This window comes from Aphis gossypii, chromosome 3 (genome assembly GCF_020184175.1).
Source record: "Aphis gossypii isolate Hap1 chromosome 3, ASM2018417v2, whole genome shotgun sequence".
Taxonomy (NCBI): Eukaryota; Metazoa; Arthropoda; class Insecta; order Hemiptera; family Aphididae; genus Aphis; species Aphis gossypii.
This window is the reverse complement of record NC_065532.1, coordinates 20,848,488-20,873,707: the sequence shown is the minus strand read 5'-3', so window position 1 is coordinate 20,873,707 and position 25,220 is coordinate 20,848,488. Positions and strand designations below refer to the sequence as shown.

General features: G+C 25.7%; 1 protein-coding gene across 5 annotated transcripts in view; it reads right to left on the bottom strand.

Moving 5' to 3' along the window:
- Positions 1-25,220, bottom strand: part of LOC114132062 (uncharacterized) — a 76,587-nt gene that overhangs the window by 12,532 nt on the left and 38,835 nt on the right. For all 5 annotated transcript variants that reach the window (XM_027997442.2, XM_027997440.2, XM_027997441.2 and 2 more), the window contains one exon: positions 8,922-9,068. In XM_027997442.2, coding sequence (XP_027853243.1) covers positions 8,922-9,068 — 147 coding nt within the window. The remainder of the gene's footprint in view (positions 1-8,921; positions 9,069-25,220) is intronic.

Below are 25,220 nucleotides of genomic sequence, written 5' to 3'. Positions count from 1 at the left end.
CGATGGGCATACGTCTTAATGTGATATAAATGTGCACGTAAGTAGGTGTAAGTACGTTTAGGACAAGCGTACAGAACGTCAGTTAGTTTCGTTGATCGATGTGTTGTACAATATTATAATAATATGATTTATGCGTGCGAGCAGGCGTTATAATAATATATATTATCGCATCGTTATTGATGCGGTGCAAATATTTTAACGCGAAAATGACGTAGATACACAAAAATTTGAAGGGTTTGCCATAAAATCCAGAAATTTCAATTTTTCAAAATCACACTTTTTTACGGAATAAAAAAAATATTTTTTACAAGGAATAAGTGGATTAATCCGTTATATGTAAATATAGTTTTTATTGGTTCAGTGTGTATAGGTGCAAGAATCAGATAAGTCAGATAAGACTTCTATGATTTTTTTCGTAAATAATAGCCACACTAACATAATAGGCAAACAAAATAAGTATGCATTTTCAACTCGATTTATGTCAAATATAGATATGTTTTAGGTAAAATATTATTTCATGAAAACAAAATAGTTAAATAAAATCTAAAGGAAAAACCAGAAAATTAATGTAAGGTGTCAAGTTTGTTAAATTTATATACGATTTGTGTAGAATATAGACAAATCAAAAATTACTGTACACGTTCAGTATTTTTCATAGAATTCAAAACTTTGTAAATAAATATAATTTTGTTCAAAAAAATCCAATTATAAAAGTGTTTTTTGATTGTGCTGAGAAGTCTTAAAAAGTAGACATGTCTGGGTTTTTGTTGCAAACCCTTCGTTTACGAAAATAATAGATATACGGTTGGGGCTAAATAATCATGCGCGTTCAATTTACTTATTTATAACAGTACTGTATCACACATATATTATAACCGTTTTAGATTTTGATAAAACATATGTGGCGAGGGAGCTACAATAAATAGTTTTACGACGACACGTGACGTTTGAATTCACGGACGTTAATAAAATCGTGAATCGTTTTATCCTCTCTTTTACGTAGATTGAAAATTCAACAAGGATCGAGAGCGGCGAAAAAAACAAAACGAAAACACTGCGTAGGAAATCGGCGAGCGTACATACGTTTTAGCCAATAACACGACCACTATATTATTATTGTTTTGGGAAACCGATAGCTCCGTTCGGAATAATTGTTTGTAGGATTCAATGATTTATTATCGTCTCCCACAGACGTCGAAATAACAACAAAAAAACACGCATCCCAACGGTATATACCGCGCAACAGTACATCGGTCGTGTATTTCGTTTTTTCCAATTTCCTAAAAATCTGGTACAAATCGTATTATATGGATGGTTTTTTTTCTCATTAAAACGGGTGTCTTTTAAATAATTTTTTTTTGTGTACAGTCGACAAAAGTATGGTTTTGGAATAAAATACATTGATAATTTGAACACTGATTCGTTTTTGAATTGAATGACGGGAAAAAATTAACGAGACGACATGCAGCTTACATAATATTACGATATGAAAATTTCAGAAAAGACAATTTTACAAAAAACCACTCCAACCGTATAAGTGTATTGGGTTTGGTCACGCCGACATGACAACGTCGTACTTGCAGTTTTCAAACAAATCGTTTATAAGTTCATAAATAATAATGTTTTATTGTTATTTACTTCTGCAACATGACCCCTATAACCAGTTTATGATAAAATATATTATATAATAATATGTTATCTTCAATAGAAATGAAAAAAAATGATACTAGCGGGTTATCGTGTTTCGTGTTTGACGATGCAATTTATTATATTATGATCTGATCTATCTTTGTCATATTACGAAGAGTGGTTCCTTTAAGTTTTTATAGTTTTTGTTTTGAGAAACGTGCATTCAATACAATCATATTATTTGTTATTATTTTACTAACATAAAATTAATAAATTCAATATTGTATTATTGCGGGAAAGTATAAAAATTTAATTTTAGATATTCTTTACATGGAAAATTTGATAAGGAAAATCGTATAAAATCATATATTGAAAAACGGCCGATTTTAATATGTTTAAGGATAATTTAAATGTTTAAATGTGAATGAATTTTGTGTACAAATTCAAAAAATATTAATTATTTATTTTTTGATAATAAAATCATTATATACGCATCACACGTTTGCGGTACACTGGATTTTGTTTGTAATAAAATGTATGACCATACTTAAAAAAATGTTATGCGATTTTAATCAAGTTTAATAAATAAAATTTATATACTATTATTGTAATGGTATATTGCCTATCGTGAACGCCGATGACGCGCAAACGTGCAGTAATGTAGTTTCGTAACGAAAGGGATATTGCGTAGAATCGAATTCTCACTCGGTCCGTAATTTATCGTTCCGTTTTGTATGTGTCGTGGCTTAAAGTCGAATTAAATATGTTTTTCCAAAAATTAGACATCGTTAGTTTCAACAGTTTGGGATCTTTGTCCGAATGATTAGCCGTCGGGCGTCGAGTGTTCGAAAACAGTTTCTTGTTTCGCATTTGGATCTCGAGGTCGTCTACCCGAAAACGTGACCTCTGGAGCGAGATTGCGTGTGTCTTACCCCTTTACGGCGGTATAACCTTTGTGGTGGGTATACGTGTACAGTATAGGCACCATTGATCCAACTAGAACCCCGCCGGTAGTTTTTTTTATTGTAATTTATTTTATACGAAACACATAATAATACGTACAAAAGAGTCATTATATTATATTATTTACTACTATGTGTATACGAAGAGCATTTGTTTTTTTTTTTATTTCATATAACATATTATTATTATTGTTGTTTTTACTATACAGTGTACTATACATATTGTGTTAAAGAAATTTATTTTCATCTGTAGAAGAAAATATGAAAATATCTATAAATTGTATCAATATTCAAATTTATAATATTTATTATTTTTTCATTGCTCAATAATTTGATAAAATAATAGCATCGAACAAATTTGTATACATTATATTATATAAATAGAGAGAGAGAGAGAGAGAGAGAGAGAGTGTGTGTGTTCAATTAAATATTATGACGTGTGTATCATAATATTATAAAGCACAAATACCGTATTATCCGATATACAATATATTATCATATACTATATGATTATAATACAGAGAATAATTATTTTAAAAACATTATTGAATCATGTAGTGTTGTAAAGTATATATTTTTTACAAATATAACATATTGTGAATTATTTTTAAAATAATACTGACTCAATGAATTACCACTGTTTGATAGGTAAATAAAAACTACATTATGTATGAACCGGACCTAGCAATATCTAACAATAAAATAATGATTCATGTCGGTAGAAAATAAAAAAAAGATGGTAATATAATAAATAAAAAACTAACGAATCTATTATTCAAATTTAATTAAAATTCAGTGGGCACAAATTGCGTTATAATAGAGAAATGTGTATTTTATCAGCCTTCGTGGAAATATTTAGTTAAGATAAAAATAATGTCATATAAGGCTATAACGAAAGTAATACATTTTCTAGAATAAATAATGGAAAAAGTGTAATATCTACGCATGTTAAATATACTATACAAAACAGAGTCTTTCTTTTGACATAATAAATCAAATATAATAACACATAGGTATTATGCTTATAGATTGTCATGTTTTAAAAGAGGAAGTCACACACCGATTTGTTATGCTTACACCTGTCAAGTCGTGGCAAATTTACATTCCATAATATTAATACTATGAACCTTGCAAGTTCATAGTATAGTTAATTGACATATGCATTTTATAATTTATTATTATTTCATTTTATTTATTTTTTTCGTAAGGCTTAAAGTGTCTGAACTTTGGTTCTGTGTCTTTTGTCGTAGAAAACGTTTATATTTAAACTGGATGATACTACCTGGCGATATGATATTATTATGATAATTTTAAATTATATTTTATAGCTCATAGTAAATATTAATCATGGAAAATTTTTGAATTTATAGTTGTGGGTGTGATTAACTATTTCACTATGTAACCAGTTTTTTTTTCATAGTCAAATAATAAAAAATATTGATAAGCATATTTTATTAATTTTAAATTAATCATGTAAATATCATTTTTACAGACCTTAATCATCGAATAACAACAATTTTTTTTTTTTTTTACTTAAAGCTGTCTAGATTTAAACAGATTCAATAAATAATCGTCCTCTTAATGTTTTTACAAAATTTTGCTTTAATGATAAAATTATGTTAACCTACTGATAACAGTGATAATCCGAGTTAATTTATTATAAGATTTAAAAGTAAATTTTTTAAATATATCAAAAATACATTTATTATACGATACAGTAGGTACGACATACCTAATTTCAACAATATTAATCTGTGGTACATCTTTCACATAAACAATATAACAATAATATAATAATATAATGTTAACTGAATATTTTTCATGTAAGTTATCATTATTTTATGTATCTAGCTATAAATCATCAGTTTAGTACATTACTTTTGAAAAACTATAAAAACTGATATGCATATAGTTAACATGCATTTTTTGCATTCAAATGAGAGAAAAAGATAATTTAGTTTAAATTTTTAATATATTTTTTTTATCGTGTTATCAATGAGCATTACTGTATAAGTATCCTTACTCTGTCTTGTATAGTAAAAATACTTACCTTTTTAGTGATACAGAGTTTTACACAATATTGCGTTTTGATCAATTTTTTACAGACATGAATATGTAAATAAAGTTTATTTATTCTTATTAAAAATAAAAAAATAAAAAATAGTTTATAAATATAATTGAAAAAGTTTGAAACTAAATAAATACATTTTAAACAATAGAATAATTTATTATTATTATGATATCATATAGCATGAGCAATTGTGTTTGTTTCAGTCGAATAACAAAATGATAGGAAACTTGGAAGCTAGTTAATAACCGAGAAAAAAAGTAAGTATATATATTTTGTGTATAATATTTAGATAATGTTTTTTTAAAATTGTGTTAATAAAAAAAACGAATAAGTTATATGTATAAAAAAAAAAGTTTTCTTATAATATAACTATACAATGTCAAATAATATATCAATGATTTACAATAACAACGGCCTTTTATCTCTAATATTCGACGTTTTATTTAAACTAATATATTTTTAATAAAAATATAAATTTAAAATCATTTTTATTATTATTATTCATATGATTTTGTCCGTGTATTTTTTCTTTTTTAAAATATTAGTTAAAGAATTAAGTCAAAGGTAATCCGCTTCACTCTTAAATTAAGCATTTTAGAATTAAAATCCTTTTTGGCTTTGGGTTATAATTATTGTCCGTACAAAAACAGTTCCAAAGTATGCGTATTTAATTTTAAACAAATTATTCTTTGGTATCTGGAGAATTTAATTAAAAATTATTACATATAATATTTTTTAATTAAAAACTCTTAATACCCAATTATATAATTATATAATATTATATGTTTTTGATGTTGCATGTTAGACTTGAGTTGTACTTCAGCTGTGGTATTTAACAGTCAAATTGACTTTTGTTGGTGTGGTTTTAGAAGGTACGAAGTACGAGTAGCTATGTTTAATATCGTCGCAAACGCAAATGCAGATATCTACTTTTGAAAATTATACCATAAAATATAACGTAGGTACGTACATAATACAATATACATATAAGTGCATGCCACGAGGAAACCGCAAAAACGTCACGCGATCGGTGTCGATCAGATAAATACGAAATTACCCAAAAGTCTGAAATAATTATCGTGGTGGAGATTTAGACATAGGCAAGACGGTGCTGGGTAGAAATTGGACGAAGGATTTTCGACAGGAGTTCCGGAAGGCAATAATGTGATTTCAAAATGTTTGTATTCGGCACGGTGCACACGATTTGTTTTTCGCGTGGACTCACGCGTATAATTGGACATGTTGCAATAGATTAAAATATTTTTTTTTAGACAGTAATTATGTATAAAAGAATGTTAAATGTGTTAGACAACGATGTTCGCATCAACGATTTCGTCGTTGAAAAAATGTTTTTTTTTGTTTTTTATTTATTTATTTTTTAATGCTTCCTGTTCTTCAAGAATGTTTCAAGTCTTCACTATAGTTAAGAGTGTTAAGACATTTATTGGTTTTAACCTTTTTTAGTTTTTTTTTTTTATCGAATCAAGGGTGTTTAAATATATTTCAAATGATGATTGACAAACGGAGTTTCTAAAAGCTTTTTAAATCTTGACCTCAATTCGGATCGTTTCTGTAAATTATTTTTTAGAAGAGAGACATTTGCGAATCATCTTACTGTAAATAAAAATTTATTTTTAAAACTTTCAGCATTATTTTTTAGATACAAGAATTTAGTAGGTATTACTTATCACTAAAATATATTAACACTAATATATTTTTACTTATATAAGAAAAAACAATTAATTCAATAATAATTATTCATTAAGTATTGAATATAATATAATGGTATGCATTTGTACATTTTAAGTTTATTCGATAAACCGACGTTACTACAGTACCTAAGAGAATAAATAAAACTGCTAATATGCTTATTAGATTTTAAAAAACGAACAGAAAAAGTTTTGTATAGTTAAAAGTTTTATTTGACGCATAGAAACTTCTTTATTTATTAAAAATTAAAGAAAAAAAATACAATATCAACGATGTAAACGTTCTTATAATATAATGTATAATATATGAACCTTGAGTCAACTTGCACTTTACAACTGATTTGCGTAGGACGTAACTAGCATTTTACAGTTTGAAATAAAAAGGTTTTGTCGAATGTTTTGCTAAAAAAAAAAACCAAAGAACTCTAAATATATGTATAATATAAATTACCAGTGGTTTCGGGTCGTTATTCTCAATTCACATAAGGTATATAACAAACGGCTATAAAGACGTCAGTCACAGTATTGGATCGTTAATGTTATTTATAAGTAAGAGTAATAAAAACTTAAAACCATTTGAGTTGTGATCGAAATGTTGCGATTTGACGGAGAACATAAAAATGTGTTATTTATATAATAATGTCTCAACCGTGATTTTCTATTCGGAGTGAAAAACACTATGTAATAATATGTGCACCTCTGTCCATATTATACATGAGGATGTATGTAAAATATCAAAATCAAGAGAGACCATTATTGCATCTATATTAAGTCGTCACTTATACTTTTAGTAATAGAGTCAGGTTTTTGTTAGATTTTTTTTTTTTACGTCTATAAAATGGAAGATTATTTAAGTGTAATTTATTTACATTCAAATATATAGATATTATGTATATATACGTAATTTTTTTTTTAACAGTAAATTACTTGGCATGGATTTAAGTTACCAAAAAAAAAAAAAAATAGTATTCGGATCACGTCCCGTCTCGGGTTTGTATAATAAACAGACACATTAAATACGAAAATGATCCAGCTGTACGTGTGCAATGATTTTTCAAAAACCTTAAAGGTTGTTAATTTGTTCGAATTGCAAAGGGAAATAATATTTTAAGAAATTACATATAATATAATATGTTTTATACGCATATATATTATTATCTTACCATTTCTACCGTAAGTATTATTTTATTTTTAATTTCTATGCAACATAAAGAAATAACGTTTATTAATACAATACCAATTAATATACATTTTTGTTTTATAGGAAATATTTCTGAACTGTATATTACTACATTACTATGAAAATTAATTCAAAATAAATCTAATTTACATACAGCTTATACAATTTTTAGCGTTTTGAACACGAATATTTTCTAGTTCCTATTCCAACTTGTGATAATATTGCATCATCTATGCTGTTGTAAACATGAAAATGGAAAATTAATTTTTCCTATCGAATAACGGAACTAACACAAAAATTGCGTTATTCATATTATTTATTATCAAAAGGGCTGAATTATTTTTTTCTTAAAAGATAATATTATTTATAGTTACATAATATTATATAAATAAAAGGTACTTGAATAAATAAAAATATATATAATGTTATATAGAAAATTTCCAAGCAAATTGAAAGAAAATTAGTTATATGTTTTGAGAAGCATGAAAAAATAGAAGATTAGGTTAGGTTCGGGTTTAATCTTATATAGAAAAAGCAGGTGGAATATAAATATAAAATATTTAAATGTAATTTAAAGCCACTTAAAAAATATTAAAGTTAAACAATAATCTATTGTACAATGATTAACTTTTAAAAGTTGAGTATAAAAAAGTTAATTGATGTTTCTTATATTATTATGGTACGTTATGTTAATGGTTCACGATTCAAAAGTGAATACTTATTTTATATACAATTATAAATAATCCCCAAGTACATAGTATTGTAAATTCCAAAAATTTTAAAATATGGTTTTTAACCTAAGTATATCCCTACGATTAAGCTGTATTAATATTATAAATAAAACAGTCTATTATATTTCTGTCAAAATCATACCATTTTTAAATTTATAAAAAAAAAATAACATAACGCGTGAAAGTTATTTTTATATCAAATCAATAAAAATTAATTTTTTTCTTGAGGTTTAGATTCAAAAAGAAAAAAGAAAAAAAATGTCTGGTTTTATAATATTACGAAACGTTGAGTTTTTGTTTCTATTTTTCCGGAAGATTTTGATTAGTTTTGCACAGCTAATATGAACAGTAAATTCTTATTGACAGAACTCTGTGCATTGGCACTTGGCAGGAGTTTATTATAGAGTTGCACTAGTAATTTGATGAAGTTACTTTAAAGGGGAACAAAAACTTGATTTTTTTTTTGTACCCACAAACACTGCCTTAGCTGTGTATTATAATCGGTTCTAGCACGCATGTCTACGTAAACGATTATAAAATGTGTAATAATACGCAAGTGTAATATTGCAATTAAGTTGAAAAAAAACAATGAAAATCAATATAAATGCATAGTTATAATATAAACTACATAACACGTACTATGTCCGCATTTGTCGATATGGTTGGTGGCCTCAAATTCGGGTTGACACAGACACTTTTTGTTGTTCCGGTCAATTCTACATATTGACCCGTTGAAATGACAGTCGTCGTTGGTTTCGCATTTGTCACCAAATTTTCTCTCTATGACTGAAATAATATATAAAACAGATCATCATTATTATTAAATAGATTTCGATGCTTTAGTGTAGTGCATTGACGGCACGTTTAATGTTATCAGTTAAATTATTTGATCGACATAAAAAGTCCGTACGACCAATCTGATTTGCATACAACTAAAATTAAATGCACATTACATGTATTGATAACCACGTAAATTCAATAAGACGTGAAAGTTTTATTGTGATGTTTACAATAGAATACTATATTTCAAAATATAATAATTTATATTTCGATTGTTATTTCTAATATAAATCTCGATAAAAACGTAAAAAGTAATCACATTCATATATTTATGTTTTGTACGTTTACTATTCTTCCCGAAAAAAGAAAAGTTTATCACGCAATCTCGTAATTATTATGTATAGTACTTAACGTAAATCAACAATATTATGTGCGTTGAAAATAGATAATTATAAAAATTGGGCAAGTTCATGATTATAGCTACACGATTAGGATTGTGTAATCATGTAAGTTTTATTTTAGATTTCAAAAATTTTTTAGGTATTAATTTCTAATATATCATATTATATTGTTAACATTATGTTATGTATCATATTCGTATTAATAATTAATTCTATCTATTGTATTTATTAACATCAGTGTTAAAATAAATACATAGTTACCTTGTATTACATAATAAATAAGTACCTCATCGTTTTATTATTTTTATGTTCAATAAGTTAAAAACAGTTAAACTGTACAAGTACAACTTAGTATGATATACATGGCATGCATACATTTTGAAAAGGACTATGACTTAGTAAATTTAGGATTCTTAAAAAAACTAGATTTGACAAATTTTTCTTAACTTTGTTTAGTTCTTATCTTAGCATTAGATTCCAATTGATGAAATTATTCGTAACGAAGTATAATTTTAAAAATCTCGACAAATGTGTGCGTTTAATTATATTTTAAATAAGTTGATTATTTTTTTTATTTTAAATAGGACGGGTCAGGCTATTTTACAATTAAATGCACTTATTGTGTAATATTGTGAAATTTCCGTGTTCATTTTTGTATTTTATGACGAGCGATTCGATAAGATATTAAGGTCTTACATCTTTTGATATCAAACGACAATGATTCGATATATAATATAGATACAAATGGCAGTACATATGGAATTTCATAAAAATTTAAAATTCAATCGCTCATAACATTTTTTCTACAATTACGCTTCGAGTTTTCTCTATAGCTATTTAAAAGAAGACATATGAAAATAAGTAAATATGTTGAATTTTTTAATCTTAGATATAAATACAAAACATTACAAAAAAAAATATTTTGAAAATTTAACTGTATATAATTAATACTAATATAAACATATAGTAAAAATTTCAAGTATTTATAAAGATCGGTTTTTGAGTTACAACCATATAAAAAAATCAATCGATTTGGTCGAAAACTTGTTTTGCGTAAAAAATTTCCGTTTTTCTGTCACTTATCTAAAATTAATTAATAAAAAATGTAAAAACCCGGAATATGGACTATTATATTGGATTATTATTGTTTTCGTTATCGGCTTGATTATTATTATTATTTTAAATTTTATTAAACATATAGATTATCGATCTACATAATAGCCCTCAGTACCTATAAGACCAGTGTGCTTAATATAACATCGACATCGACCATTTCAAAATTTAAGATTTAGCGTTGTAATTTGAAATTTCCAGTTTAGAGTATGCGCCGATCACCATTCAGTGTATATAGTAAGTTCGTTTCTATATATTATACATATAATTTTTCTGTCGGACATAGAATCAGCTTCACTACTTTAAATCTAGGAAAATACATGATTTTTTTTTTTTAATTTAATTTTAATTAATTTTTTTTATTAATTTTTATAACTAGTTCTTATTAATTTTTGGTCATGTTTTTTCCGGTTTTTTTTTTTTGTAGTTAGTACTATTTCAAAATTAGAAACTTCTGAAATACCATTTAAATCATCGAGAATTTAAAAATAATTGTTAATGAAACTAAACAATTGAAATACGTTCCTATAGAGATATTGGCGTCTTAACTAATTCAATATTACAAAGAATGTTTAAACAAAAAAACAGTAAACGTATAGTTATGAAGTTATGAATTATAGTTAATTAGTTTTTGAATTAAAATAAGATACCTACAACTTTTTGTCATAAAATATTTTTATGTCCGATAAAAACTTTTAATTTTTATGATTTTATCACCGATAATATACTAGTCTAATCTTAGACAGATTGTATTCTATAAATATATAAATGTATATGATGACTATATTTTTGTTTTATTTTGATCACATCAATTTGTATTTTTTTTAAATTCTAAGTGGAGAGATAAATATTTTATTTTACAATGATGTGTATTTTATATATTGAGTGTATGTACGTGTACTATACGAAAAGTAGTCGAATAAATGCTTCTTTTTTCAACATTGATATACGAGTAGTTACCAAAATATTTTGAATCTTTTTGAGTTATTTATAGACATTTAGAATAAATATTTATTATTTTAATTGTTAACGCAGATCGTACATTTTTGAAAGTTTTATTGTAGATAGTAGATATCTAATAAGCTGTTCTTTCATCAATATTTTTATAAGCATTTAAAATTTATATTTTCTAATCCTTTGAATTATTTTAAAAATCGTCCATTATATTTTCCACTATATTTTGGAATTGTGAGAATATTTTATGACACAGTATTCCTCTGTATAAACGTGTAGTCTGATTGTTATTGATTTAATATAATGCAATTCACTTGTTTGTTTCTTCAAATAGTTTTGACAACACTTCGATAAATGGATTTCATACTACGATACACAATATAATACTTAAACAAAAAATACATTATCGTGAGTTTTCCAATAGCTATGGTCCTCAAATATAATACATGACATAGAATTATATTAAAATGTATGAAGCTTTTAAACTTTTTGTAGGTAATTATTTATAGAGCAAATAATATCTTATTGAGTAAGGAAATCAGATTAGTTGTAAAAGTCCACTTAACATAATCTGTGATAGGTTTATTTTATAACACTGAAACGTCATTATGTTTGGATATTTACTCTTACCGAAGAATTTAATTTAAGCTTTATAGAATTAGTTTTTGTTCATATTGTTTATTTTACTTAGAAAAATATTATATAATTTATTTTAAATGGTTGAATTTTATGATTTTAGTATTCCAGTAACGTAAAACATATATCAAGAACTGCTCCATGAAATGGTACATTCGATCATTTTTACTGATAAAGGAAATTCTTGATTTCTAGCTTTATACGTTGTATTTAAATGAACGTATTTTGGGCTCAATGATGAAATTGTAAGTTTTAACATTTTAATCAAATTAAAAAAAAAATTAAATAAAATACAAATATTGTTATATTGTGAAAATAATGTATTTTAAGTTTTAACAAAATCCAAACTTTAAAAGTATATATAAATATATTTCACTAATAATGTTTAATAGTTTTGATTATGATTAAAATTACACTGATAAGGTATCAAAAAATAATAAACATAGAATGAGGATTAATATAAAGATAATTAATATTGATTAGTGTTGACAATGTTGTTTTGCACAGTACTGTATCAATTTTGCCTATGCATTACGCCGTACTACAAATTAGTAATATTTTTTTTATTATGAAATACTCTTTAAAATACTGGTTACACAGTAATCAAGTGTCAGGGACTTATGCTTATATGTTGAAACATTCATAGTATATCTGTTAAATATAACCGTTGATTAAAATTTAATAAGAAATCATAGGAAAAATTGTAAGTATTTTACAAATGTATTTATATAATTTAAAATTTCATGAACAATGTGAAAATCTTAATTTCAATTGAATTTTGTATTTTGAAGTATCAAAACCAAACTAAAAGTTGTATAAAATGGTAGCTATAAATTTGTTTTAAGTATTTTTAACACATATTTTTTGACAATCTTTCCGTTGCACTGAAAAATATTTTATTATATAATACGTGTTTTTGGTTATAATGTGAAATATTTAAGTCAATAATCGATATAATTGATATAATATAAATTATTAATTGGTTGCTGTGGAAACTGTAACTGTTGAAAAAAAATGTTGATCCAGCTCAACATACTATATAGATGGTCAACTGTTGCTAGTCTCTGATACGAATTCTCGTTTACCATGAAACTATAAGTTCTTGGAAATAACAAAAGTCAGGAAAAATATCTTTATACAATTGTTTCCCAAACTTCTAATACTCAACTCCCATTTTAATGTTAAAACTCTTTCATTTCTATTTTTTAATTTCAGAATTTTTCGGTCTACTCAGCAAAGTTATTTTAGTTACAGAGTTTTCTAAACATTTGTCCGGGAAAAATACACAGATTATAAGTAATTATATTATAATTATGTTAAGTATACAATGAATAATGTATTCATTGTTTATGTGTTAAATTAGAATAGAAAATTATAAATATAATTAATAATACGTTAATGAAATGAATGCGCTTGATGTTTCTCCGAAACTCTCATTCGATATCGAATGTATGTATCATACATATATGTACATTGTACATCATATAATATATGTTGTGCATTGATAGTAAAACGTCATAATAATAATAAAAAAAAAAAAATGATGTAACTATGTACAACATTTCGATAATATTATGATAATATGGGTGCTTAAGGAAACATCATATAGAAATTAGAAACAGCCATGGCAAAATTTTGGGAAACATTGACTTCTACAATTAGTCGTTTATTGTTCAATTGAAATACTGTACAATATTGTACGGGATTTATATTATCTATATGGTAAACCGGGAATAAAATTTAACTCAAAAATATGTTAGATATCTCTTACATGGTATAAGTTCAAATATATTATGTATTGCATGTATTATATGTTTTGTGTGAGTGTAGATACATAAGATATTATTTATCGCGAGGAGACATAATATTAACCAGCATATACATGTTTTTAGGGTTGAATACGACAATTTGTTTTCTTACTATGGCAACCTGCAAACATCAATAAAAAACAGTGTTTTGTTAACTGATTTTGCGTTATGCGATAAGCCATATACTTTGAAATCATGAATTTTTTCTGCACTATATATTATATATTTTATTTTGTTGGATTACAACCGAGAAACAACCAAAAACATATACATATGTATATTATGATTCAATATTTTTCAGTGCGTCGGAGAAAATATCAAATACTTTTTTTTTATATTTGATTTCTACATAATATCGTCAGATCTCCGCGATACGTCCTGCTGCCTAGTCGTTCATAGATATTGTATTTATTTGTACGCTGCGTCATGTTGTTATGTTATAACGAAATGAGATAGAAACACGTGGCTTTTACGGGTTCCACGTCATCGTAGTAGTTTGCCCCCTTGGGACGTAGAATTGCGCGCGCCGACCCTTTGATTGAACGCCGCAAAATACAACTCTGCGGAACGAAAAACAGAAGATCAGAATAAAAAATAGAACTGAAAAAAAAATCGAAAGGCCGTTCATCACTGCTTCACAGTAAGAAGACGCGAGAAAGATGTATGCAAATTAAAATGTGTATGCATATATTTATAGAGCTATGAGGACACGTCATCCTTTCACGCGTTCATCTTTTTGTTCCTTTACGAAATATTAAAAAAAACCACCACACACACACACACACACACACACACACACACACACACACACCGCTGCCAACTAGTATTTGTGCGTAGTGCTACCTATTTGTTTTTGTTACTGTTATTTTGAACACGAGACACTCATTTTCCTTGCCAATTTTTGTGTTATTTTTTTCTAAAATTTTGTCTCGTATTATAAAAACGTGATCGATAGTACTGTATTATACGGCGGCAGTAAATTATTTTTCATTTTTTTTATCAACCACATTTTGTAATAACGACCATAATAGCATAGTATTATATTAATATTTTTTTAATACATTTTTTAAAAATAAATTATTATCAAAACAAGTTTCAGATAGTAAATATTTAAAAATGGAGTAATGAAGTGATGCACTTTAGAAACTTGAAAATTGTCGTAAAAAGAAGCGGTACGTTGTTCCAATCTTCAAACAACATAGGTTTATAAAAAAGATAACAAGATTCTAGATGATTATTCTCATTAAGGCTATCAATAACTTGCTTTCATCAATATTCTATTTATAGCTCCGTTAATTGCTTATATTCTTTAATCAGTTTGCTCATTTAATTCTTTTCCAAAGTTATAAGTTCATTGCTTACTAAATAACATTATTCGTTCTTAATTTCAGTTAGTAATTATCAGATTATAACACATTATCTTCATGTGACTATGTATCACATAATAATATCTTGGTTGTATTTTTTTCACTTCTATACTTATCATGTAAAAGTATTCATATTAATATTGCATTTTATCGTTCTTGTGTTTAATGATTTGATTTTCGAGGACGGTTGTTTTATAATTTGAGTTTTGATGGGCTAAAATTTTTTTACATGCGTTTTTATTAAATTGATATGGGGCACCATAAATGTAAAACGTGGCAAATAAATACCTCACTTCAAATAGGTTTCTGTATATGTATATATTATATACCGAAACTTGAAATATATTACGCAAAAACATACCTATTGTATAATAATATAATATATAATGCCGGAAAACGTATGATATATATATACGATGATCATTATGCGAACATTGATTTACAACAACGAGAAAACATTTTCAAGTGTCTATACAGATCACAGAGTCATTAAAATTGTACATTAATAATATTAAAAATACACTGCGGTTATTACGTTGTTATGTAATATATAATTCTCGCCGTCTTTATAACGCACAACTGTACGATGCCATATTCTTATGTCATATATACTATTTTATTGTACGCGCAACGTTTACGGTTCAATGTAGTTATAACGAACACGTTTTTTAAGTTAACCGTTTTTTTTTTTTTTTTTTTAAATTTATAAATGCAGTGTACATATTTTTTCTCGAGAATATTTACAATTAATTTACTGTACTGCAGGAAGTATCTTCAAAAATATATTTATCTTTGTATAGTATTTTATATAAACACAAAAGAAATGAAATAACACGATGTTCGCATTTAAATCAGTATAATATTATAATATTATATATTATACCTTAGCTGAGTGGCTCGAAAGCGTTCATTTTGGTTTTCTTGTTAGTTGGCACGGATCTTTCAGTATAGATACCGTCTGGCGCCAAGTTCTACTTTAGTAACAGCGTTTCACACTTAAGCATACGTAAAAACAAAAATTATCATTAGGAATACTATGGGATTATATCTTTCGGGTATATGTTATGCATTTATATTATACTTTTAGTTTTCAATTATTGCAGAACGGTGTTTTGCTATAAAGCAATTAAATTAATAATGTCGAATTTAATTCGAGATCAGGTCAGGTTAGGTTAGGTTAGGAGATCAGGACAGCGTATTGATTATAAATGCTGTATGAACCCGCTATTACTTTAATGGCAAAAATAATATTAGAAAGCGATTTTGTGTCGAAAACTCTATTCGTTGAATCCCAAAACCACATATTTAACATAAAATACAGGAAAAATCCGAAAACTTTATGTATTTGTATGATTAAAACCGATAACTTTTTTAAGATTTCCGTAGGTACCTATTTAAAAACTAAAAATATTTTAATAACTTAAAAATGTATATATTTTCAAACGTACATTAAACTATTATTTAATATCAATATATTTATTAAAATTTTAAAAAATATTTAAATATTTACCATCAGCTATAAGTTCCTACTCATCATAACAATTAAATTAGAATTATATTATATTAGTGTTTTACACGCTAGTATGTTACAATAACGATTTCATCTTATTTATAAACATGACAATTTTTTTTTAAATTTTGGTTAGTATGAATACAACAATTAAAAAAAAAATGAATACTTATATTAAACCTTTATTGAAACTTTAATGTTTTCGACGTTCGGAAAACACCTGGTTGGTAGATTAATAATAGAGTGACGCATTTTTTTTTATATAATGAGCCATTACTCACTTATCGTAAATACACCACGTACGAAAAAAGTTGAACGTAAAAAAAAGTATACCTATAAAGATTTTAATTTTTACTGAACTGCACGATGATGCCATTAATTATCTAAACATTACCTATATTTTTTATATAATTATTGCGTTTTAAATTCATGTTATTAGTGTTATTACCATCAACATTACACAAACATGAGTTAGCCATTCTTTTCCACCTGTCAAATAATTGCAAGCACATCAGTCATCTTGTTACACACATTGCATACGTACATATTGTTAGAAACTTTGGTTTTTACACGCAATATTTACATAAACAGTCAACTAAAATCGTTATTTTTTCAGTGATTGTTTATTTTTATTTTTAATAGCGTAGCTGTGTTGTGTTTTTTATGTATAATGTATATTGTATATGTATACAAACAACACGTAAAAACTTGATGAGAAGTATAATAATTTATGTTTTTACCTGACAGTTTTGTTATAAAACTTCGAAAAAACTTTTCATACAAATAAATGGTAACTAAAATGTCGTATAAATAAACTTTGGATATCCTATTTCGTTTTTTCGATTATAATACTATGTATAATATTATTATTTATACTATTCGTTCGAAATCCTAACATAATAAGAATTAAATGATATTTAATCGCCATCAAACGGTATCCTTACAATGAGCCAATTTAGATTCTTTATTGTACTTACATTTAAAAAAAAGATAATCAATCATCTATTGTGTACTGTGTACTACAATATTATAATAATTGGAATTTGACGATAGCAGATTGGAATGAAATTACTGCCTGACACTCGCTTATAGTTAGTAAAATGTACATAATTTCCATTGTGATTGTAATTTATTTTTATGAAATTTAAATATTCAATAATTAACTTTGAATAGTTGTGGTTTATCAAGTTATTAAATGTATTATTTGAAATTGAATAGTAATTCAATAAAATACCTATATTTACACCAAACGCTAAAAGATTAAGACAATGTTATAAAATAAATTCACTTTGACTGTGAAAAAACTAGTTAGTGAAACTAGTCACATTCAATGATCAAAAACAAATTAACTTTCGATAATTAATTTTGTTTAGTGGTACTTATTGTTATTGGTAGGGAATCAGATTTTAAAGTATATTATGCTTCTTTTTTTGTATATATGAGACAGAAATCTAATTATATATATATATATAAATTCGTTACACGTCATTCTGATTCCAAATGAACCAATTTATTTTATTTTTTTGCTTTTTTTCAGTTATATCAGCTGTAGAACTATTAGGTATATGTTTATTATGAAAATAATAAAAAATTGAATTAATAAGAAATGTAAAAACCCAGAATGCGTTATAGGTCGGTATTGTATTAGTATTGTTTTCGTTATGGGCTTGTTTATTAAAAATATTAAACGTATAGATTATATCGATCTACATATTATAGTAAGTAGTAATTATACAACCATTATGCCTATAACATCGATATCGACCATTTTAAAATTTAAGATTTAGTGTTGTAATTTGAAACCTCTTGTATGAACCTCTTCTATGCACCGATAAATTCAGTGGAATTCGTTTTATATGTATAAAATATTCCGTCGGACAATATAGAGTCAGTTTTATACATGGTAATCAATTATTTTTTTTTAATTTAAATTAATTTTTAAATTTTTCTTATTTATTTTAATTGCTAGTTCGTGTTCATTTTTGGTAACGTTTTTTGTTGTTTTTTTAAAAATTAAATATACTTTTTTTTTCCTTTTTTAGTTGCTTATTGTGCTTTAAAATCAGAGTCCTAGTTATAAATAAATTTTACATTATTGCTCTAATGAATTAACCCATATGATTAGTATTGAAAATAATTTAAATTGCATATTTAAATTTTATCAAAAGTTTATAAGGAAATAAATATAATTCTTGTAAAGTTTATCATTAACATTTTTTTTCTTCATCACTACGACAATCACCCTAAAATTTAATTAATTGCTATTTTTGGCATTGAACCTACCGTTCTAATAACACGCATAGAAATTTACACGGAGAAACCAAGATGACGCCGTAAAAGGTAATATAATCCTTTGGCACGACAGTGAACACTGCAAGAATAACATTATTAGGCCATTAACTCTATACTCTTGTAGCCGCAGTGACGTCGAAAATGTGCGACAAATAATTTATAAGATATTTTGAAAAAGTTTTTCTACGTAAAAACGAGTCGCTTTATTTGTGTCAAAGTTTCATGAAGTGAATACAATCACAGTGTTATTTTTGTAAGTTGTATTAACTCAATGAAGTATAATAAACAATAATTTTGTGAATTTAGTCGTTTACTTATTCAAAAAGGTAAACGAGACACTATTCAAATGTAATATTATAATCCATAAGTGTTATACATATGTGTGCATGGACGGCTGCAGAGACCTTTGTACATAAAAAATGATCACACGATAAAAGTTTTGTTTAATTAATGATTCATTCATTATGAATTGCTAGAGTTTTGCTTCTTAGTAATATTTCTTCATTAATATGCATAGTTGGAACTGATTTTAGTACGTGACGAACGTTGAGTGGAATTTAGAGTTTTACGCACTTTGATAATTAACTTCAAAGGTCAGAAAATTAAGAGTTTTATAGCTGTACGTTTATATGGTTATTTCTACATCATTCGTTGGATATACAGAGTGTTTACGAGTGTTTTGTAAAAATATTGAGAATTATCTCATCAAAGTAAGTGAAATTAAAATCTTATCTTGAGTTATTCGAACGATCAATTTTTAAGGGTTTTTATGATAGCTATTTTTAAACGTATTGCAAAATGTCTCTTATGAAAGAATATTTTTTTTTTTTTTTTATTAAAATAAAAATTTAAAGTCTTACATAAGTAGTATATTGTTTTACACTCATACATTTTAAAATAAACGTCCACTCAATGATATGATATTATCCTCAATATTTGTAGCACAACACTGAAACGTCACTTATATACTTACATATATATGTTCATCTTTAGTATGTATTATACATAATAATGTATAGTTTAGATAAATATATATTATGTGTCTCATGAGAAATATGATATATTTCAGAAATATTCAATATATAACTTTAATTGATCACTAATAATTTAAATTTCGTATTATGCAATAATTATCTTAATTTTTTTTAAATTATATCCATATTGTGCTTAAACTTTAAGAAATACAATCAATAAATCAGTTTTAAGATAATAGTGTAAAAATAATAATTACAATTAAATCTAAGCATGTACAATTTTGTTACAGAATTCATTTCAATTTTCTGAATTTCATAAAAATATCTAAAAGAAAACTGCAGTTTGGTATGCACGTATTATGTAATATCATATTTTTTTCAAAAGAGATAAATATTGTCGACATTTTTTTTCAAATATTTTGCCAACATACTACGTACAAGTTTTATAAACTATTATTATTTCAGCTCTGAATCACTTTATACTTCTATACTTAAGGCACAGTTGGAAAGAAGCCTTGAGTTCATATATTTCGTACATAATAACTGCCCACGACTAAGAGTTGAATTTGAAAAAAAAAACGAGAACATTTTACAGAAATTATAATATTCCTAGGTAAGTAATATATACATATATATATATTATCGGCTGGGCGCACTGTTTGAATAATATACGATAATAAAGATATACTGATACCGATGGACTTAAATATTAGGTACATACATTAGGATGGGTTTTAGCCTTTAGGTGTTCAGCTCTTTCTCTCCTCGTAATTTAGATCTTATATTATAAAAATACATCTTTTTATAGGTATTAGCTAAAAATTAATGTTAAAAAAATATTTAAGTCTTAAATAGTCCTGTATTTGAAATTTTGTAATTTTTTTATTAGATTAGATTATATAAGTATGAAAATGTATAACTTAAACCTCTCCCAAAAATATATATTTTTTTTGTGTGTACGCGCCTGTTTAGTAGATATAGTCTATTATTTATACTCAATAGAATACCTATGTATATCAATTACATAGAGTTATTTAAAGAGTTACAAATTAACACGATATACAACCGTAAATAATGTGACTATCTTATTAAATAATTACATAGCTCTTTATTTAGTTTAAGAAACGATAAATCAACTACAATTTACTTTACTTATCAGTAGGGTACGTTATTTAAATATATTCAGACCTTATTTTTTCTGGGTGTAATATAATTTAAATAATCGCATGCATTTCTGATTGTTAAGTACCTACTAATTGTTAATAGTAAAGCATTTTTAAAACCAAAACTAGATGATTGTTAGCATAATAAATGTATGTAAAAGTGAATATGTCGCAGTATCTATAAATACATCGAAATACATTTCTGCTTTCTAAATTGAACTTTCTAATGAATTATATGCATATTATACAGTGAGTGACTCCACGTCATATTGTTATAAACTTATAATATAATATTATGATTATTGTGTAAAATGTAAATCATATCACTTTATACAATTTCCCTATGATGAAACGCTTAGGATAATACCTACTCAGAAACTAAATTCACTACCTTATTATGTCAATAATAATTTAGAAAAAAGTTCACTAGGTGAGTTTGAGATAATGGTAATTTAAAAAATATATGCACATATTATTCATTTAATATCGCGTGATACTCTAACACGAACACCATTTTTTAATGAATTCAATGTTCATTTGGCTGTTGATTAATATTATTCTTACGTATTAAAACATAACTAGCTTAAAAAATAAAATTACTTTCAAACATATTGTAAATTATAATACACTATTAAGTATTATGTATACAGAATATATAAACTTTGAATTTTGTTTTAAATATTTCATGTTATAGTAGTTAAATAGTTTGGCGAAAGAAACACATACAAAATAATTAAAATGATAAAATTCATTTTCTTTGATTTGTGTGAAAACTTCGGAGAATATATACTATTTTAACAATATTTTGTTATTTTCATTAAATATTTCGATCAATATAATCCAATTATTTCATATCGATGTATTTATGTTTATTTCTGTATTGGATATTATGTAAATTTGCATTCTACCAATTTTCGAGTAAAGATAATAATTTTCTATTCTAAAATCAAATTAAGTTTTGTCTCTGTCTATGATTATTAACGATATAAATTTCAGATAATAAGTAAATAATAATAAACAAAATCAAATGAACGCAAATGGTTCGTTAAAATTTCACTGTTAAATATAATAGATTAATAGGGCCAAGTTGTTTTTAATTTAATAGTATATTATATTCTTAGATATTTTAATTATACTATAAAAATTTATTGAAAAAAAAAAAAAACTATTTTAAAGAATATTGCAATGAACTGGGAAAATTAATGCCATCTATAGGGAAACCGCTTTATTAAAAAAAAAATTTGTTTCATATATCCTAATGGGTAGGTGAGTAGTACTCTTTAATCGTGTCGATCCTTAGCTAGACACGTACAAGGAATAAACCGATATCGTCGTGACGACAACACGTTTTATCGTTTCTAAAACAATTTAGAAAAAAATGTCCCTGTTCACGTCGTAGTCTCAACTCAAGAATATATTGATATATTATTACACAGCGTATGAGTATAATAAAATATTATTTCCATTGGCGGATGTTTTGTAATATTTTAGGTAATACGTTTAATTATTTGTCTTTAAATAAAAACTACATTGTACATTATAAAGACATGACTGACTGCCAATGGTTCTTATGTTTTTTTTTACAATACCTGTTAATATGTAAACGTATATATTACAGTGCGTAATAATCAAACAAAATATGTTTCTTTAATAGTAATTAACGGGTTGAAACTTCTGAACATTATATGTCAAATTCAAATTGTTTTATAAAACAATATTGTCTTTAGAAACAGTTTTTAAAATCGTTGAATCGTTTCAATATTATTATGAATGGTTATGAAATAATAATATTCACGAAACGTTGTGAAATTGTTGTGAAATATTTATTTGGAGGTTTGAGAATTTGTTGAGCTGGGCGAGCCGTAATAGTTAATCTCACTTCCACAATTTCCGAATAATAATGTGCAGATATATATTACTATAATTGGTTAGGGAAAATGAGGAAGCATTGAAAATCTGTGTCTTAATATAAACAGTTGTACCACTTTTCAAGTAATCCTTTAACCCGTTGCACAAAATTTGTACTTTTCATCCGGTTTTAGAGGTCAAATCTAAAGACTACATGAGTTTTGGTTCAAGATTCGTTTACATATAAAAATAATATTTATAGGTTCTGGTTATGATTTCAATATTCAAATTGAAACGATTATTTTAGTTTGGTATAGATTCAAATCAATAACCAAATATGTTCCCAGTTTTGAATATTGTTTTATTTAGATATGTACGTGAACCTTTTAGGTTAGGTTATATTGTTCGACTTAAATGTACATTCAAATAATTTTATCAGATACCATTATGAAAAGAAATTATTACATTATTTTATTTTGATTTGAATATTAAAAAAAAAAAAAAAAAAAAAAAAAAAAAAATAGTAATGCGATAAATTCAATCGGAGAGAAATATAACATAAGTATTAAAATATATAAAGATGTGATATCGACATTTTTCATCAGTAAACGAACTGTAAATAACCTGCTCTATCCCAACATTATGGTGCTCCATTGAGACCGAATGAGTTGTGGGTATTATAGTTATCAGTTAAGATAAGACACTGGTCGACCGTGCGAGCGACAGTGGTGGTTTTTTTCGATAGTCATCGTCCGTAGCTCTGTCTAAAAAATAATATACGAATTCAAATACTGCCCTTTCCCCGATAAATTATGTTCTTTACGTTTATTTTAATCATGCTTTCATAACAAATATGGATAATTAATTAAATAAACGTTAATAACGTATATATAGGTTATACGTCAAATTCATCAGTGAAAACACAGTCCATTATCATTAAACTATACTATAATCGTCGTAATTCAAAGTTATACATAACCTGTTAATGTTTTTAAATTAATGTATCGAAGTTTTTGATTTCAGTTTTAGTGCACTTCGCTAATAATTACCAATGCCGATTCTTTCGATTCTAACCTCTACTACATAATGTGTACAAATGTAAGCTTATGGATTAGGTTGACTCAATTATTACCGTTTTCGGACGGTGGCTCCTGTTTGTATCGCATTCTTTTTTAGTACACTTTCTCTTGGATTGAATATTAGATTCGCCATCAATAATATATAACCCACACTAGATTGCTTAGCGTACAGTTACTAATGCATGTGACCGTTAGGATATAGTGTGTCTCAGAACCATTCGTGTATAATATATAAATATATCATGTACCACGCGTGCACGAGTTGATACGTTTAACGTAAGACACACAATATTTCAAAAAATACTAACGTTTATTTCTTTTACATAATTTATTTTAAGTCATTACAAAACAATATTTTTGGGAAAAGAATAATATTTTTTACTATTTTTTTCATCGTTTATCATTTATCAAGATTTTTCTCTTTTGAATGACAATATTCATTTCTAATGTCATATTCGGAAGCAGTTTGTTTATTCTGAAGGTCGGTTATAAGTTATAAGTTATAAATTTTATAATCAATAAATTATTAGGTACTTGTCCAAAATTTGATGTTTATAGATCAATATACTCTGAGTAATTGAGTAGAATTCTGCTTCAGAATTTTGAAATTAAAAATGAATATTTTCATTCAAAACCTTAAAAACGTAATAAATGATAACTTATAAGTATTTAAAGTTTGTAATGTTTGTATAGATAGAGAGATGGACCAATATTTTGGTAGAACCACTGTACCATTTCATACCATTTATCTAAACTTTAAATACTTTAAAAAACTTTTTTTCGTACTACACAAAGTGCGAATAATTTCAGTCATTATATAAGAGCATAATATTCAATGAATCATTATTTAATTTTCAAAAAAAAAAATATTCTCATCTTGAATATTTTATTATAAAATATACATAACTTTTATAAACATCGCAAAAGTGAAATACAACGTGAGAATGAGTTTTTGTATACCTACGTAGTATATTATTAAATAATGTATTAATTTTGGATACAAAAATGTAACA